The sequence below is a fragment of the Musca autumnalis genome, unplaced genomic scaffold (genome assembly GCF_047663935.1).
Source record: "Musca autumnalis isolate F117 unplaced genomic scaffold, ASM4766393v1 scaffold_3, whole genome shotgun sequence".
Taxonomy (NCBI): domain Eukaryota; kingdom Metazoa; phylum Arthropoda; class Insecta; order Diptera; family Muscidae; genus Musca; species Musca autumnalis.
In genome coordinates this window covers 42,284,518-42,304,528 of record NW_027411866.1, presented here as the reverse complement: position 1 = coordinate 42,304,528, position 20,011 = coordinate 42,284,518, and the positions used below count along the sequence as shown (strand labels likewise).

The 20,011-nt window shown below is 36.4% G+C and overlaps 1 protein-coding gene and 2 long non-coding RNA genes across 4 annotated transcripts; all 3 read right to left on the bottom strand.

Annotated features, from left to right (window-relative positions):
- Positions 1-258: 258 nt before the first annotated feature.
- LOC141397126 (zinc finger matrin-type protein CG9776) lies at positions 259-10,806 on the bottom strand. The gene is made up of 10 exons (XM_073973049.1): positions 10,483-10,806; positions 6,901-7,527; positions 6,461-6,754; positions 5,836-6,023; positions 4,630-5,066; positions 3,872-4,046; positions 3,649-3,816; positions 3,398-3,579; positions 1,687-3,308; positions 259-1,226 (listed from the first exon to the last, which is right to left on the bottom strand). Exons 1-10 carry the CDS (start codon positions 10,589-10,591, stop codon positions 559-561), a joined length of 4,470 nt encoding a protein of 1,489 aa, XP_073829150.1. The 5' UTR covers positions 10,592-10,806; the 3' UTR covers positions 259-558.
- A 1,631-nt stretch (positions 10,807-12,437) lies between these two features.
- Positions 12,438-13,142, bottom strand: LOC141397120 (uncharacterized). Its single transcript, XR_012411310.1, has 2 exons — positions 12,563-13,142; positions 12,438-12,499 (listed from the first exon to the last, which is right to left on the bottom strand). It is a non-coding gene; the product is annotated as an uncharacterized lncRNA (long non-coding RNA).
- Positions 13,143-17,356: 4,214 nt separating this feature from the next.
- On the bottom strand, positions 17,357-18,929 carry LOC141397119 (uncharacterized). Of its 2 annotated transcripts, XR_012411309.1 has the most exons (3): positions 18,584-18,929; positions 18,339-18,504; positions 17,357-18,269 (listed from the first exon to the last, which is right to left on the bottom strand). It is a non-coding gene; the product is annotated as an uncharacterized lncRNA (long non-coding RNA). The 2 variants fall into 2 exon arrangements; XR_012411308.1 differs by having other exon boundaries at positions 17,357-18,504; positions 18,584-18,840.
- Between the last annotated feature and the right edge of the window lie 1,082 nt (positions 18,930-20,011).

Sequence of the window (20,011 nt, the reverse complement as noted above, 5' to 3'; positions counted from 1 at the left end):
GAGTTGGAGGCAGGTAAAGGGTATCTTTACATCCCTAATAGGGAAACGTAGTCACGAAAATGCTGAAGACTTTATACCCATAAGCCTTTCCTAATTTCAGCTTAAAACGTGCGAAAGACCACCATGCTACAGAGTAGGATTATTATTGCCACACTGAGAAATAATCATGAGGATTAATCAAATAACTTCATTCCTTCCTTGTCAGACTTTAAAAATATTTTAGATTCTTTTAGAACTAGGAGAAAAACACTCGTCATATTTCGTAGGTTAATATATTTTGTGATCAGTTTTTGTTTTTATTTTTCTTGGAATTGTGTATTTTTTTGTTTTACATTAATATGTATGTATTTGTAGTTTCTTTTTTTTTTAAATTATTCAAGCATGTGAACTATTCAAAATGAATCGTATACATCTTTAAAGATGTACATTGCTATGGTACTTCCTCCATTGCAACGAAGTCATAAGAATTAACAGTTTAGAGATAATTTATAATGTAAAAGAATTAAATTCTAACTTTACCTTTTCCCGAAGCAGGCAACAAAATATGTCCGCGGAGCTTTACATACATTGGGCCGCCATATCATCAGCATCTATGCCTAGCATAGCCAAATCATCCAATTCCTCTTGACGTCGATTCTTTTCACTTTCTGTTGGCGATGGTGGGGGTTGTGGTATATCGGCGAGATCAATATCATGATGATGGATAACTTCTTCCACATTTGCTACCGCAGCCTTTGTTTGTTCAACAACAGTGGTGTCACTTGTTGATTTGTTTGTAATGCTATCCGGCATGGGTATGTTATCTTCGTCATTACGTTTATCACTTTCTTGTTGGTCAATATCTAATTTGTTGTCTTCTTCTTTCTGAGGGATTTCGATTTCTTGTTCATTACTTGGAATTGGTATTGACATTTCATCACCAGCTGTCTCTTGTGGTGGACGCGGTGGCGTATTTTTAGGTTCTGCAGGTTTTGGTGGTGAGGCATCATCATAACGTCCTGTGGTACTGCGGGAATTTGAATCTTCTATATCCATATCGGCTACAAGTGCTGGTGCTGCATTTGCCGCCGTAGGCCTGTTAAAGACTAGCGGTTCATTCATGGACATTTGTGAGGCCTCATCTAGGCCTAACTGTGATGTCTCTTCAATTGTTACAAGGTGAATACCATCCTTGGCCAATTCTTCGGGTTGGAATTTTGGTTCGTCATTAATAATTTGAGTTTCACCTGGTACGGAACAAAAAAAGAAAAAAAAAAGATTAGTGACAATTTCCAGACATTTCTTCCTCTACCCGTCAATGGTTCCTTTTTATCCAAGGCAATCAAATTTCACAATTTTTTATTTCCTTATTTATGTCCCCCAAAAGGGGATATTTTTCTCGATTAGCGAGAATATTCCATAACTAGTCGATTCTAGTAGTTTTCCACTTTTTAAATTATTTTGAGTGCGGAAAAATTCTGAGAGAATTTCTTCCGAAATGAAAAATTTTCATAAAATTGTTTAACATTTGGGGTTTAGAAAGTCAAATTTGATCTAATGATGTTAATGGTGGGGGACTAAGCTTCAAAAATCAATTCTAACATTACAATATTAATATACAAGAACGGGCTGGGGAAACTGAAACATGGGCCAAACTTTGTTGGGTGGAATTTTATAATTTCAAATTCCTAATTTCATTGAAATTACCTTTTGAAACAGCTGCCTTTTCATCGTCTTCATCTTTGCACTTCTTTTCACCAGGGAATATTATATTCAAGGCATCTTCCAGGTCTTGTGGCAAATCACCCTTTCCGGGTGGTGGTGGCGGTGGAACATCACCTATTGGTTTTGACAAAAACTCTTCAGATTCTTCTTCATCTATTCCAGGCGGTAACATGTCTTTGTCATCGCTGGCCTGTTGTGGTGGTGGTGGCGGAGGTGCCTGACCCATTATATTTACAAATTGCACCGGATCGGGCATTAAATCATCATAATCCACCATCATACCAGCATCGGGATGGAAGGGTGGTGCATTACCATAGGCATCTTCCATCATGGCCATTTGTATTTGTGCAGCTGTGGGAGCTGGAGGTCTATTCAGAGTGTTGTAGCTGTTAGCATCCATTGGATACAAGTAACCACCACCTGCAGCAGCAGCGGCGGCTTGTTGTTCATCTGGCCGTTTTTCACCTTCACCTTGTTGTCCAGAAGCCTGCTTTTTGAATACCGGCATTTTTCCTATAAATGGCAACTTTGTCTTGGTATTAGCCCCTGTTGAGCTTGTCGTTGGCTTGGGCTTTTGTGTTTCCTTTTTCTCCTTCTTCTCAGCTGCCTTCTTTTCTTTTTCTTTATCTTTTTCTGGGACACGTGGTCTAAATTCGGGTTGCCGAACTACAGGCTTTTCAACACGGCTGCGACTTGCTGAGCGGGTACGGGATCTGCTATTGCGTCTACGTCTGTCATAGGAGCGAGAACGTCTTCTTTGAGATCGAGAGCGAGAACGATCATTGCGCCTTCTGCCACGCCAGCCTCCAACGCGACCGCGACTTGCAGAGCGTGACCGGCGTACATGACGGCGATAATCTCGTCCTCGACTGCGGCTTCTTGTAGGACTTCTGGATGTTGAACGTCTAGCGGTGCGACGGTCGCGGTTGTCACGATTGTCGCGAGAGTTACGATCACGTTTATCGTAACGATCGCGACTATCGCGGCGATCACGACTGTCGCGCCGATCTTTGCTGCTACGACGATCTCGACGATTCTCCTTCTCTACTTCAGAACGTGCTGAGGAACTATTATCGGCAGCAGTACCACCACCAGGATTATTGCTACTTACAGGCTTTGCCGATTGCGGTTGTTCACTGTTGGTTTTATTTTTTAATTTGCCTTTCAGCTGTTCCAATAACTTCTTTTCACTTTCACTGATTACCGGTTGTACCGTATTCCATTCTTGTATAATTCCATCATCTTCTTGATCGTCGGAACGATTGGTCTTTACACCTTCCTGGACAACAGTCCATTTGCCACCCGCATTAGCTGCTGAGCCAACCGAGTCTTTTGAAGCTTTCAATTGAGGCGGTGGAGGGGCCTGCAAAACTTCTTCTTGTTTTGTGGACTCTTGTTTACGCATGGATAGACGTATTGAAACACCAGCTGGATTTGGATTATCTAAATCCTTTATCTCTACAGGTGGTCGTAATTTCCTTTTTTTGGGTTCATCACTTTCCGTAGAAGATGAAGAATCACTGGATGATGAATCACTGGAATCCGAGTCGGTCTTCTTGCGTTTCTTTGTGGACTTCTTTTTCTTCTTCTTTTGTTTTTTGTCACTAACGAATGAGAGAAGAGGAGTGGAAATTTGTTATCAGGAAAATAATTTTGGCAAAAATTTAAGTATATTAATGGATTTGAATATCACCTCTTCTTTTTACGTTTCTTGCTGGATTTCTCATCATCTTTTTTGGATTTCTTACGCTCAGCAGCTGTTGTGGATACTGAGGTAATTTGTTGTGGCAATGGATTGATTTTTTGTTCATTTAAAACCTTTTGACGATCAGCCAACCAGTTTACCTCATAGTGGGGGTTCTCCTCCAAAAATGACTAGAAACACACAATTCAGTTATTCTATGTTCTAACCTTATAAGTGTCCTTTTTAGCTATTTTACTTACATTATATTTACTTGCATGTAGCTGAGATTTTAGATGTGTCGAAGCACAATGTAAATCTCCCATCCAAATACTGCACAGTTTACAAAACCAGGCGGTGGCGGGTACAAAGAATGTCAAACCCCGTATGGGAGTGCGTTTTGTTGGTACATTCTCATAGGTAGGAAATTGCTAAAAAAAAATATTTAAAAATCGTCTTGTTTTCCTAGAAAAAAAGGAAACTTACATCTGTAACCATATCTGTGTGCCAAGGTGTCTCAATACTTTCACGATCCATATGTTCCTTTGAGTGCAAATGATTGAGATAATCTTTGGCGGTTTTCGGAAAAATATTGCATGTTTGACACCAATGCATTTCCGGATCATAAAATACATAATTGAAACGCTCTTTTTTCGTTGGACTAAAAATAAAAAAATTAACAAAAAATAATTAAAAAAAAATAATTAAAATCCTAACTTCGTAGTTCATAGGTTGTATATGAACCTATTTTATTTGGATGACAAAGGGTATTTCCACTACTAACATTGGCATGTGTAGTATTATTAAGCTATTTACGACTAGGTCTGTATACAGTTTCTTGAAAAGCTAATGCAGTATTTAAGGTTTATAATAAGTGAGACACCTGAAATAGACATAAATTCTTCTGATAATACACTTTCACCTGTCCCAAGGCGGATCTTCTTCTCTATCAGTTTAAGACTTCCATTGTAATCCATGCTGTCATTGTTACTTTGCATGGTGGTGTCTACATGCATGATGGTGTCAACCTACCGCTTTCGCTTGCTCTGTGACATTTAAGATCTTCCACCCAGAAATTTGCTAAGCTTGTTTTCGACCAAGTTTGGTTGGAAACACGCAAATATATTTCCCACGAACATCCCCGGATGGACTGGGTAGATTTCTCTCAGTGTACCACATATGTGCTCTAACTTATTTTGAGGCAAATTCCTTAAAACAAACTATTAATTAATTCATTTACTTACACTTTTGTTTCAACTTTGCGAACAATTTCCTTATCTTTATTCTTCATGGATTCAATGACTTTTTTCTTCAAACGTTCCGGAGAACTGTCGTCATCATCATCAGCTTTATTAGGACCCTCATTTTCGGATGATGATGAAGAATCCGATGATGAAGAAGATGAATCAGATGAACTATCATCGGATGATGATGATGAACTTGGTTTCTTTCCTTTTTCTGTTGCGCTTCTTTCCTTTTCATTGGAATACTTGCTGGTTGATGCGCCACCGCCACTGCCAAGCATTGTTGACGACTTAGCTGAAGCTGCAGCATCCTTTAGCAATTGATCAGCATCTGCATCGGCCAATTCATCATCTTTGTCAATATTATCATCACCAATAATGCCAGTCAACATATCAATAACATTCTCAATGGTGCTAAGTTTCTTTTGAATCTGGTTCTACAAGTGTAAAAGAAGATAAGCAAAAAATAATAGGTTAATAGCTATTGAAAGAGATGTTTATAACAAAATATATTTATGTTCTTATGTGTTTCTTTCTGAAGTTTGCAAATAGTCAGCCATCCGGGTCCATGTTCTTCTAGTTCCATATTGATCGTCAGCCCACGAAATGTCCTCTTTTGTTTCGTTTTTCTCCCATCTTGTTGTCTTGGTGTCCAATACTCTTCTGTCGTCCATGACTTAAAACTAATTTACATAGTATATTTTTTTAATGCATATACAACCTAGTTTACAATAAATTTTGACTTATAACTAGTAATTAAATAACAATTGTGTAGTACATGTTGTTGTAGCTCCTACTCCAAGAACTCCTTTACGTTTTTTTCCACACACCCATATAGGAATTCGTGTGTGTGTCTGGCAAATTTCCGCATAACCCAGCTGTCTTAGAAATTCCATTATCACATTTCAGTAAATGTTTTGTACATACATATGATATAAATTGCATACATATGTCTATGCTTTTTCGAACATTGACATTTCTACAATGTACGAGTAGTTTGAATGCATTTTAAACAACAACAGTGGGATCAATGGGCTAAAGAAAAATGTTCATTATTCAAACACTAGGCAAAACTAGAAGAAGGTTAAGTGCAAATTTCAATACAAACATAAGTATAAAAATAATTGTTTTTACTTTGAATATAACACAAACATAATTGATATAATTCTGAAACTCATTGAAAAAAGTCCCTCAAACAAAACATACCTGCAACTTTTCATTTTCATCAATGAATCCCTTGGTTGTTGGTGAGGCTGGAGCTTTGCCGGAATGCAATTCTTTGCGTTGCTCCTTCAACATTTTCAATTCTTTCTTCAAAACAGCTGTCTTCTTAAGATAACTGGTTCTTTGCTTTTTCAGTTCATCTCGTTGATTTTCGGCTTCTTGTGCCACAGCTTTGGTATGATGGACGACATCATTTGGAGAAACAGAGAAAGAAATAGAAAAAGAAACAACAATAAGTAATGGCGTTCTTCTGAAGATCATTACAAAATTTCATTTCATTTACGAAGCTTATTGTGACTAGAAGCAAGTAGACATGCTAAGACATCGGACTACTACATTTGGATTGTGCTCTTCTCATCACGCCTCTTCACTTCACATGTTTAGGGGATCAGGATGCAATACTTCTCAATCATACCAATACACCTTTTAAAAAGCTTTTATTAAAGCTTTTCCTATAGGCTGTAGTACTATTTTTGTTTGTTTTTTTGTATCACACACATACACACGTATTGTAAATTTTGGTTTTTTGAATCAGATTGTAAATATTTTTGTATTAGAATTATTTGTGAAATGGAGAATTTTTGAATATATTTTAACATGGACATACCATCATGTTGAGGATTAGGTTCTACAGTTCCTGGGGCAGCATCCGACAATACATGTAAGGGATTTGCCAGAGTTGGTGGAGGTGGTCCATTGGCGTTTGTAACAACTGGGGAGTTAACTGTTGCTGCTGTTTGTGATCCGGCCCCAACAACAACCGGTGACGTGGCTGGTGGTTGTGGCTGTTGAGGTGGCGGTTGTTGAACCGGTGGCTGTTGTGGTGGAGGTTGTTGAGGAGGCGGCATTTGTCGGATTTGTGCTGGCGGTGGCGCCATCCATTGTTGTTGTCCATAAGCATCTGTGAAATAAAAAGATTATCTTAAAAGAATAATAGAATCCGATAAGCTGTAGGTATTATAGACTTGAAAACCAACGTAATTACAACATACACACAAGATCAGTCCAAGACAATTGTAATTTTAATTATATACCCTTTTTACTTACCTACACCCCATGACCCAGGCGGGGGATATGTTGCATTAAACCCTGCTGTCTGAGCTGGTATTCCCGAATATGCATCTGCAGGAAACCCTGTCTGTGGTGGTGGAACACCATATTGGTTATAGCCAGGTGCACCATAGGCATCACCGTACATTTGAGGTGGCATTACACCATATGTTGGTGGAGGAGCCGTTGTAGTTAAAGGTGGAGGATGAGTTGGAGAGCTTGGTTTCTTCTTTGGAGACCAGCGACTTCCTCCTCCTCCCCGCCTAGGAGGTGGAGAAGGACTACGACTCACAGAACGACTTGAACTGCGACCACGTCCACCGCGATAACGATCACGCCCCTTGCCTGCACGGTTATAACGTGGTCTACGGTCCGGAGAACGTCTGCCATAACGACGTCTATCCGGTGAGTAGTCACGAAAACGATTACGTCTTGGTGATGGTGAACGACGACCACGGCGACTTGGCGGTGATGATGGAGAACGACGACCTCGGGATGCCGACCGGCGTTTACGTGGCGGTGGACTACCCGAAGGGGAACGTCGTCTACTTGATCGTTCTACACGTTCCGTCGAGCTGTTTTCTTTCTCTATTGCTGGCGGTTTTGGAGGGGCATTTTTTGGATCTGAAAAATATCGGGAATTTATTGTGGGAAATTGAATTTCTGTAATATAGCATCGATTTATGTACACATAGCCCAGAAAGTCTGCGTTCACCTTACTACTTTTCAAAAATGATGCTAAAACTTTAATAAATAGGTAAATGAGATCAGTTTTTTTTTCATAAATATGTTATTGGCACTCTTTAGTACCAGAATAAAAAGAAAAATTCCAGAAAATATCCCAGCAAAATAAATTGGAAGAAGTGCAATGTAGACTAGTTCTTTCACGGCATGTTTTTATGCAGTTCAAACGGAGTCGTGAAAAAGGCACTCCATTCCTCACATTTTAACCGCATTTGGATGCAATCCAAAGAATCACATCCATTCGTCACATTTTAACAACATCCGGAGGCAGTTCAACGGAGTCGTGAAAAAGGCACTCCAATTCCTCACAATTTAACAGCATCCGGATGCAGTGCAAACGGAGTCGTGAAAAAGGCACTCCGTTCACTACATTTTATTAGCAGTTGTTAGAGATCCCTACATGTACATAAATCAGTTTATACATCTCTACAGGCAGCGGAATAAAAGAGATAATCGCGTTAACATTTCCAAACATTTGTTAATACAAACTAAATAATATTTAATTTGTGAACATTTTTCCGGTAACTCACGAGAAGAAAATTTCCCAATGGGGTGCTGTTGGAGTACATGTCGAAATCTTAACTGGTGATGGGAAGACAATATCAAACCCATTTAGCAGAAGAAGCAAAAGCACTTAAGCTTGGATTAAATAAAGAGCGAAGGAACACACATGTTTGCTATTGAATTCAATAGAGAATTTTCATAATGTTAATTTAATAAAGTTATTAATATTTTTGTTTTACACAAATAATAAATGCATTGTATTTTGTTATTCAAAACACGTGCTCTGGACTGCCTCCTATTCTACCCCAAAGGGTCAGTTAAAATGCAATGCCAAAGGGTCAGTTAAAATGCAGTGCCAAAGGTTCAGTTAAAATGCAATGCCAAAGGGTCAGTTAAAATGCGGTGCAATGGAGTGCCTCTTTCCGGGGTCACTCCCTTGTAAAAATCATGAGTGAAAATGCATAATTTGATGCACTTCCAAATCACTTGTACATATCATTTAACTGCCTCTTTGGAGGCAAACTTTTCGCTGGGATATTATTATTGCGAAGATAACGATAGAAAAGTCTTACAACTGCTAAATTAGAGCCCCAAAAAGTCTGCTTTCACATTGTATGTTGCAATAATACCGTTAGTTTTTTTGATTTTTTTTGAAATTTTCTCCCATTTTTAATCAATATTGTCACAACTGGTCATTCTGTGAGGTCGCTTGCATACTTAACTTCAAAAAGTAAGTTATTTCAAGAATGGAAAACAAGGGCCAAGAAATTGGCATCGATAAAAGGAAAATTCTAGGTAAATTTTGGAAAAAGCTATCGAAATATTGGCGAAACTGTAGGTGGAACATATTAGTCCATACATAGAGTGATAATTAACTATAAACAAACCAGAATTTTTACGTCAAAACCCAGATCTGGGCATTATATAGGAGCCAAAACCTTACAATCTCCGCAGTATGCTTTGAAACGTTATGTTGTTGCAACCAACATTTCGTAGTCCTTCTGCATTTTGGTTCAAATTGCGCTTCATGATGTTTAGGTAACCATACTTGTCCATTGTCGATTCAATAAATACTCGTTGGCCCACTCCAGAAGCTGCTACACACCCCAAACTAAAACAGCACCCTCGCCATTTTTTACAGTGTCAAAACAAGATTTTGTTTTTCAAGCGCTGTTCGAGCTTTCTCCACACATTTTGAAGTCCTTTCATTGCAAACATATAGAACATGCTTTCGGCCAAAAATATGACTTGATTCCGGAATACTTGGAGGCTTTTTTATGTATTCATTAGCAAATTCAATATGCTTCTGCCTGTTCACTAGTGATATGTACGGCTTTCGCCGTGCGACTATACCATTATATCCTGCTATATGCAGTATTTTTCTGGCGGTTTGTGCACAAATACTTTTTTTGGATGCCATTTTCACATTTTCAACAATTTTTGAAGTAATTATCGGACTGTTTATTTTAACTTTACTAGTTATGTTACGCTCCTGCCGTTCTGATAATATTTTTGACCGTCCCAAACTGAGCTTTGACCGTCCAGATCTGGGCATTGACTTCAAAATTCCGATTTTTTATGGTTAATTATAACTCTATGTATAGACTAATATGTTCTACCTACAGTTTCGCCAATATTTCGATAGCTTTTTCCAAAATTTACCTAGAATTTTCCTTTTATCGATGCCAATTTCTTTGTCCTTGTTTTCTATTCTTGAAATATTTTACTTTTTTAAGTTAAGTGTGCAAACGACCTCACAGAATGACCAGTTCTGACAATATTGATTAAAAATGGGAGAAAACTGCAAAAAAAAAAATCAAAAAAACTAACGGTATTAGCTCTGTTCCTTTACGTGCAAGAATCTTCAAGTTTTGCAACTTTTTACTCGAAAAGCGTTCCTTTACTTCAGACACCATACAATTCATATGGAAGTAGAGTACAACTTTTGCTACTTTTGCCAGTTTTACCATTTTCAAAAGTAAAGGAACAGACCAATTATTGCAACATACAAAGTGAACGCAGACTTTTTGGGGCTCCAATTTAGCAGTTGTAACACTTTTTTACCGTTATCTTCATAATAATAATATATTTTCAGAATTTTTCGTTTTATTCTGGTAGTAAAGAGTGCCAATAACATTTATGAAAGAAAAACTGATCTCATTTACCTATTTATTAAAGTTTTAGCATCGTTTTCGAAAAGCAGTAAGGTGAACGCAGACTTTCTGGGCTATGTGTATGTCGCCACATTTCATTATGTGAAACCATACGTGATATGGGGGCAGTCCTTGCAACATATACAAAGTAGTAATTATTTTCTTCTACTCTACTTACCAAATACCGGTGGTGTATCGAATTCTGCGCCAGGCGGACCTGGAGGCAGAGTATTGTTGTCTCCCAACCTTCTATCAGTAGGCTGCTTCAACAGCATATCATCTTCCATGTTGTAAATTTCTTCAGTTTTTACACTGAATCTTTTTATTTATTTCCTGAATGCAGTACCCAAGAATTCGTTTTTTAAATATTTCCCAAGTATATTTTTTATTTTCAAACGAATATTTTAATTATTTTATGCTTGGAAAATGAAGTTGTTAATGATCTACACACATTTTTTTCGCAATGACTGGCTAGAGTTGACAAACAATCGATAACAATTTCGATAGCATAGGTCCTAAATAGTGCTGACAAAAAAATCGATGGCACTATCGATAGTATCAATAATTTTTTAAAATTCAATATGTCTGTGTTTAGACACACAAATTTCTCGAAAAAGTAAATTCAGTATTTGGGAGAGAGCGGAGAGGACAGAGCTCTTTCCTACCCCCTATTGCCTAAAAACTGAATTTAGTCGATGGTCACACTAGAGAGTTTCATTGAAACAATTCCATCAAAGACGTATAGCAATAAAGAACCGAACAAATGCATTTTCCAAAAACATATGCTAATAGTTCCACATTTTGGTTACAGATGGCTACACAACACACTGGAATTGATAACAGCAATGCCAATCGTTTTTTATTCCCATTTCTCGCGGAAGAAAACATTAACGTCGTGTTTTGTGGCTGAAATTTATTTCTTCACTATTTCTTATTTTTTATTTAATAAAAAAACAAAAGTCAATGCCGTAAAATTTGAGTTTTAATCTTTTTCTTGTCAATATTCCAATGAGTAACAGTTTTCGTTTAACAGAATGTTGCTATGATATCGTAGCAACAGAGGTTAACTCCCTCTACAGTTAATTTTTCACAATTGACTTTTCCTATCTTATAATATTAGCTCTGTTCCTTTACGTGCAAGAATCTTCAAGTTTTACAACTTTTTACTCGAAAAGCGTTCCTTTACTTCAGACACCATACAATTCATATGGAAGCAGATTACAACTTTTGCTACTTTTGCCGGTTTTACCACTTTCAAAAGTAAAGGAACAGACCAATTGACATCTTTGATTCCATGAAAATAAGGGTTCCTAGGTCGAGTTTCACAGTAGAGTGATATCGTTAAGTTGCTGTAGTGGGGAACTCGATCTTTAAATACCTAAAAGTTTCAATGAAACCACTCTAGTGTGACCTTCGACTTACTTTCCCGAGAAATTTGTGTGTTTTGTCTATCGGTATTATGTCATGTTCACACGAGCGTTTCAATTACGTTGTTCGTCTGTCGAACGACGTAAACGAACTAACCCGTTTCCACGACACCATTCGTAATTAACAGAAACATAAACAAAATTTTCTTCATTTTTGTTTCCTTGTTTTCACGAAAATTTGAACCGAATATACCTAAAATATACATTAAATGAACAGGAAAAGCAATGGACTTTCCTTCAAATGTATCTTCTATATTTAACTACACACTTTTCATTCATTTTTCCATAAACTCTGTATAATTTTGTATTTTCAATATATTTTTATATGTTTCTATTTTCAAATTAAAGAGAGAGAGACATGTCAAAACAATGTTTGTGTATACAGACTTTCAGTTTATTGTTTCCTTTTTGTTTTTAATTTTTTACGCGATTTTGAACTAATGGACAAGAAATATGTGTGGAATTAAGAAGGAAACACAACCATCTTCCTTCTGCATTTATATAAAGTATTTAGTTCATGGTAGAACAAATATAAGGTAAAGTTAATACTACAACAAATACAACTCGAACAACAACCACCAAAGAATTTGTTTTTGTTTGTAACGTTACTGCCAGTTGTATTTGTAAACAAAACAAGGAAATTATAAATTATTGGAATTTAAAAAACTAATAATTTTTCACATTTGGTTCAATATTTTGGAAAACATGTTGCGTGGCCAGGTCGGAAAGTGGGCGGTAAATGTAAAAATTAGCGGCGGCGCATCCGAACTGAATATGAGTAGACGAATGGTTACAAAAATAAATAGTTGGCGGTATTAACGAATAACTTACCTTGACACGTTCCCAAATATGATAATAGAACAATTTTCCTTTTTTTTTTTGTTTTAATAAAAAAGGAAGAATTCTATTTGAGCCTTACCGACTTCTGGATGATGTGAACGCAATAGAACTGAGAAAAGGAAATGAAAGGTATTGCCAGTTCGGAAAAATAGTGATTGTTCAGTGAACGAATACTACCATAAATAGCAACTCTGAGATTGTTTGTTTAGTGAGGGTAGTAACGTCAATGTATCTGTAAACTAAATGTATGGATTTATTTTTCATGTATAGGAATCCAAAATGTCTTGGAAAATTAGGGAAAATGGAGGAAAATAGAGAAGCTATAAAAGGCCAAAAGCGGCAAATTGAAGCCTTTATTTGTGCAGTAACCGTCATTAAAGTTGCGGGTCATGACATACAAATTTTAAAGCCATAAACCGATTGTGTTGTCCAAAGATAGTAAAGTAAAAGACAGTTGTGTGCATTTTGTATTTCTTTATTTTGTGGAAATAAAAATAAGAGTAAGTGATGCTAGTGGATGCGTGCCTATAAATGACCGTTTTTTTTAACAACGGTTTTCTATTATAGAATTTCCCGGAAAAATTCACCAATTCCACTGGTATGCTATTCCCAGAAGTGGGGCCAGTGCTTCTTTTTATTTATCTGTATTTGCTGTTTTGGTCATTTAATGTTGGCCGCTGTGTCAACGGTTTTGCCATTGCCATTATTATCAAGTTTTGTGAAGTTCTTGCAACCGTTGCCTTTTTTGAGTGTGGCGGTAAAATTTTAAAGAGCCAATTCCCGCCGGAGAAATTTTTAAGTGTGCTGGTTGTTTCGGCTTTCTGCCAACTTTGAGGCCACCAAATAACACCATTGGAACCCTATATATATGCCTGTGTGCTGAAAAGAGGTATCGCCATTTTGCCCATTTAACAAGCTGGAAAGTGAGGTAACACGTACTTGAGTGTCTTATATAAAAATCATGGCGGTTATCTGCAACTAAATAAAAGAAAGAAAATACGTTAACTAAAAAAAAAAAATTAATTAAATTAAATATAAAATTTACAATTAATGATAAATTGGTCATTTGATTAATTGCCTTTCAAATGATCCAATATTTGATACCAAAACCTAAAAAAAAAATCAATCTTTATGTATTAATGTGTGATGTCCTTGTGTTTGTCCTAGCTTTTAAGTAAATTACACATTGTTAGGATTTTTAATACCAGTCTTAACTAAAGTTTTTTTTTACGATTTTTCAAGGATTCTAGAGTGGTTTGGGAAGTAAATTAGTGAGCCAAATTGGCATTAGAACTTTCTTAAGCGAGCTCCCTTAGGATAGACATTTTGATAATTAGGCGACGAATATAAAAAAGAAGAATACGCTCTAAATACCTTTTTAGAAAAATTTTACCATTAAAAACCATTTAATATTTAAATAATTTACTGGTGTTAGAGATTCCATTTTCTTGTCATTTTTTTTCTATCAGACAGACTATCAATTAAAGATTTAGATTTAAGTCAACTTTTTATATTAATAAATGTTTCATGTTTTGATGAGTTGAAAAAAAGATAATAATATGTGTTAATCTATTTGTGATTGGGGGACTCCTTTAAAAGGTGATGAGGTGAGTGTGTGTGTCTTGTGGGGTTTCCAACGAAATGCGAATTGGACTTTTGGAAACCATGGAAGGGCGGGCAAATGCGGGAGTAATAACATCAACTCTCCCTTATCAAAGCAGTGTTTGTATGTTTGTTTTTTTTATTTGTATCGTTTGTTCGTTAGCATATCAAATTTGTGTTCGCCCTGTGGAGTTAGGTTTGGACGGTTGAGAACCAGACCCTGAACTGCTAGCAAAGCCGGATGGTCCAATCTAGCGCCGCCTGAGCAGGGAATGTAACAAACATGAATGAAAATTCGTTACATTTTCAATTTTTATGTTTCAACAGGGGGTGCCACCGTGGTGCAATGGTATGCACGCCCGCCTTGCACGCAGAAGGTCGGTGGTTCGATTCCCCGGCCAAGCAACATCAAACATTTTTCAACGGTGGCAAAATACCCCTCAGTAATGTTGGCGACATTTCCTGAGTATTTCAGCCTTGAAAAAACTTCTCCATAAGTGGTGTCTTAAGACACGCCGTTCGGACTCGGCGATAAATAGTAGGTCCCATATCATTGAGCTAAATATGAATCGGGGTGCACTCATTGATATGAGAGAAGTCTCCCTTGTCCCGTATGGGATGTTGTGGAACAATGTTATGTTTTCAACATTATTCCACTAAATGCATAAATTCTCGCAAAAAGTAGAATTCTTGCAGAAAAGTTTGGAGTCGCTTGAAATTCATAGAAAAAGGAGAAGCTGTTTCAATGTTTTGTTTTAGAAATCAAAGAAGCACATGTTTAGCTCTGTTCCAGAACTAAAAAGTTTTTACAATTTTTACCACTTTTACACATTTTGCGTTCCCGTACACAAAATTTATATGAAAATCGTTTACGACTTTTACAACTTTTACGACTTTTACCACTTTATAAAGTACGGGAACAGGCCATTTATTAGGGCTTTATTTTTTTTAATTTTAACAAAATACCTCACATATTAACAAACGTTGTATCGCCTCTACAAGCGGGGATTTACTGTGTGGCTTATCGTTCGAACTTGGATGAGGTTACATATCATTGATATGAAGAAGTCTTTCTGGGAAATGTTTTTTTTTTCGAATGATATATTTTTTTTTCTCAAAAAATATATGTCCCTAATGTACATCGAAATAGAAATAAATGTATAAAATGTCATATGAAATTTGACACTAACGTTACAACCCAGTTCAGTCAGCTGTGTATTGCTGCTACCTTTTCTTATTCTACCATGTATTTAGTTCATTAATATTCATTCACATTTTTCCTTTTTTCTAAAAATTTTTGTGTTTTCAACAAATTTTTCAATTTTGAATTTAGACATGTCATAATTAATTTTTTCGCCTCTACAAGCAGGGATTTACTGTGCGGCTTATCGTTCGAACTTGGATGAGGTTACATATCATTGATATGAAGAAGTCTTTCTGGGAAATGTTTTTTTTTTTCGAATGATATATTTTTTTTCTCAAAAAATATATGTCCCTAATGTACATCGAAATAGAAATAAATGTATAAAATGTCATATGAAATTTGACACTAACGTTACAACCCAGTTCAGTCAGCTGTGTATTGCTGCTACCTTTTCTTATTCTACCATGTATTTAGTTCATTAATATTCATTCACATTTTTCCTTTTTTCTAAAAATTTTTGTGTTTTCAACAAATTTTTCAATTTTGAATTTAGACATGTCATAATTAATTTTTTCGAAAAAAATCTCTCATTTGTTAGAGATGGGACATACTTATTCGTCGTTCAGAGTGTATTTCTAATCGAACAACGTAGAAAAATCGTCGTTCGCTCATAGAATTTTGTGTGGGGAATTAAGTAATTTATTCGTAGTTATGGGTCGAACAACGAATAGAGAACGAACGACGTACCGTGGAAACGGGCTATTAGAGCTGGGGCTGGATCATGGCAGAACTACCAGGTAGTGGTGGATATGACAAGTCAAATCCCTTTATAAAAAAATATTTTTGTTGTAATTTCCCCCAACAACATAAAGAAAGTTTTGACATAACATATTTACAATTTTACGATGCCACTACCTGTGCAATTGTGCCATGGGCTGTATTCTTGTTCTATGAAAATTTGAAATGAAAAATATTTCCTTTATAATTTTTTTCATTTGACAGCATGATACAATGATACAAGGTAACCTCACGCTCAGAACTCACAGAGTTGTATTCGCTTTGCCGTCCCTTCATTGACAAAATTATTTTGACAAACTTGTATGTATATGTTAAAATATACATATGTCAGATTTATTCAATTATTATTTATTTATTATTTCAAATTCTAAACCAATTTAATCTAAAATTTTTAAATTTAAAACTTTCAGACAATTGGGAGTCTATCTAGCTCTGTACTTACGTCTGACTGGAGGATAACTGTTGAACGGATCAGCCGATGTGGTCCAAATGTTGGTCATGGTAGTATTATGTCCAAACATTGGTCAAGTTCGTGAATGGACCATATACCCACTACTTCCTGTAACAGCCCAACAAAAGCTCAAACATTTTAGCTAAAATGGTGCTCACGATATTTCTAGAACGGATAAACTGCTTTGGTCCAAAAATTGTTGCTCGTAACATTTCTTCCGGGCCTAGATCAGATACGGACTATATCGTTCCAATCCTGTTTACAGTGTTATGTGTTTTGTGGTCAAGGCCATGCTCCATATTTGTCGAAAAACTTTAAAAAATCCTACAGTGACCAATATAAATGGCTGGTGGTCACAATAATTGAAAAATAACTGATATTGGTCCAAACTTTCTTTCAAACATTGGCAAGTCCTTGCTTCCTGACATGAGCCAAAGCTCAAAAAATCCTACGGTAACCAACTAAAATGGTTTTTTGGCACGATAACTATCGAGAGAAACGACTCCCAAAAATAGATCAAGTTGCAAGATGGTCTAAGGCGTGTCGAAAATTTTATGGCGCGTATTGTTAATCATGACTACAGCATGTTAATGTATGTGTATATTTGCCTTATTAAGATGATATGCATTTTTGCATCATTGGTGCTTAATAAAAAATTGAAAAGTTATCATGGCTACAAGATTACATTATTTTGTGCTGGGGGAAATTAACAAATTCTGAGTTATGGGCCCGAAATTACACAAGGTTTTTTTTGTTTTTAATACCTACCCCACAAACGCATAAAATGCTATTTATTATTTTTTAGGATATTTTCAGCCTTTATTATTTTGTGTACAGCCGTAGAAGAGATTCTAATGAAAAAGCAGAAGACTAGGGCTGACTTCCGTATCGTCAGATGCTATGTTGTTTTTGAACTTCGTCAACATATTTCAATAAATGCATCAGAAATATAAATGATACATGTTTGGTTTTTACCTGCGTTAAAAATGCGCAGTTGTGACGTTCTAAACTACGTAGATTCGCATTTGTTAAATATTAGCATTATGAAACACAATACTTCAGACATTTGCAGTCATTTGCCAAGCATCTGACGTTACAGAATTCAGCCTATATTACAAATAATGGATAATAGCTTGGTGGCAACAACAGAAAAGTGGTTCTTAACCCATTCAACGTTGTTCTCATCGAGATCTTGAGACGGCGGACATGAGGGAAGATCTTGATGCGTGGATCACGGACAAGCTTGCTGATTGTTTCAGTCTACTAAGGCGAGATAAATAGGTATTAGCCATCTTGGGTTGACTAAAGGATTCGTCTACGCAACATACGATGAAGGGTCCACAGCGGGCAATGCGACGACGGTCGAGCATGGTTCCACAGTCAGCACGGAAGCGTTACACATTTGGTCTTTTGCAACATTTATACTTCATCAGAAACGACCAATGGCCTATAATTATGTCATCAATGTTGTGACCCTTAGATTGGACAAAGGTTGTCAAGCCGGAAGCAGCGATGACAGATACCAAAGCGTAGCTGGTTTAGTAGTTGGTTTACATGACCTTGGGAAAGTCTTAGTAGGAGCGAACATGCGTGGCGGTCACAAAGCAACTGACAAGAGCGATGACTACAACAACAACCACCACGAACACGGCGAATACAAGCAACAGCACGACTAGTACACTGTGATTCGGCTGTTTGGTGGCCTGTAACAAGCAACACACATTCTATATATAAACATATAATTCCATCAGCGCTCTAATTCAATTCCATACCAGCTTTTTCGCTGACAACGAAATAAGTTATACGCTAGTTACGGCCATCAATTGATGAATATCGTTGAAGACATCAAGGACAATGGCTTCCTTAAACACTGCTGGCAAACAAACGCTCTTTTCCTTGATTCATCATTTTCCCAATATACGAGATACCAGCTAATATCTGCAATAACACAAATAACAGCAAAAAACATCTAAGTTAGTACATTTTCCACGTTGTATTTCACAATTCATCAATTAACTTTGGTGTCTTGAGGCATATTGCTTGTCATCTTTCTTGGCAATTTTTCGTTCAGCTATTGTATCTTCAGTCCAGAATTACACTAATTAAATGAATCACGAAAATGAACACTCTATCTCTCGCAATAGTGCCAAAGATGATGTTACATCGCTTGGCTAATTTAAATAAATTAATAATTGAGATGTATTTGTTCAAAACATTATATACTAGATAAAATGTAAACAAACAATATTTTGTTATTGTTGTCATTGACATACAACAACAACAACTTTCATATTGTTTGGAATGTAGGGTTGTATTTGGCAGCTCAAGGACGGTTTTTTCAAATGAGATTACCTTCTTATTCTGCCATGATTTGACAGTTTTCTCCTTTATAAAAGTTTTCATTTCACATTTTCATAGAAACAGATGCTGTGTTCCAGAACCTGCAAGAAGCTACTACTTTTTACTACGATAACATTTTTTCCTATATGTTATCGAAAAAATAGTCAACATTAAGTGGGGTACACACGATCAGTTTTGACTGTCAGTTTTGCTCAAATAATCGGTTGCTTGCCAGTGTGGCCGTTCATTTTTGTCAGTCATCAGGCAACCACAAAATATTTTGTGGTTGCTGGACAGTTTGACAATTATCGATATTTCCGAAAAATCGACAGTCAAAACTGATCGTGTGTACTAGAGCTGGCAAAAAATCGATGGCACTATCGATAAAATCGATTATTTTTTAAAAATTAAATATCGATAGATAGTTTTGCCTATCGATATTATCGGAACAAAAATCCGCAACCTAAAATTCATTGAAATAAATAGAAATTTCGCTGCTTTTCGGTTTGGTGTGTGTGAGAAAGTAAGTCCGTAGTCACACGTACACATTTTTCGGAAAAGTGAAATGCATTTTTATAATATTTTTATAAAATAAAAGCAATTATTTATTCTCCTTTACATTTCTGTGAACTACTTGTACAAAATGTCAAGAAAAGCATTGACATTTCCGCCATTTTCATTTCCAAATTAATGGTGTTGACAACTTAACGATAATATCGATAGCAATCGATTTTTTAAACTATTATATCGAAAATATCTAATGTTGGGAATATCGATGGTTTGCCAGCTCTAGTGTGTACCCCGCTTTAGAAGATTCTTGCAGTACTGGAACAGACCAAAGTATAGTACACATTGACAAGCAAAACTGACAGTCATCGAGGTCCATTTCGTGAATATCAAAGCCTAACTGAAAAATGTCTTTTGTAATCTCTAAATAATACCGTAAATATTGTATTTCAAACGTTTTTAGCCAAATAAAAGTTTTTATTTGCCGGAAAATCGTCCTAAAAGTACGTTGACTGTCAGTTTTGAATGATAGTGTGTACTCCCCTCAAGAATTGAGCCCCTGGCAAACCATCGATATTCCCAACTTTAGATATTTCCG

Bases quoted from the DNA above. Each gene is read 5' to 3' on its own strand.
- LOC141397126 (XM_073973049.1), bottom strand. From the start codon at position 10,591: ATGGAAGATGATATGCTGTTGAAGCAGCCTACTGATAGAAGGTTGGGA. The intron at 7,528-10,482 runs GTAAGTAGAGTA...GATATTTTTCAG, and splicing joins CGATACACCACCGGTATTTG to ATCCAAAAAATGCCCCTCCA. The intron at 6,024-6,460 runs GTATGTCCATGT...ATCATACCAAAG, and splicing joins ACCTAATCCTCAACATGATG to CTGTGGCACAAGAAGCCGAA.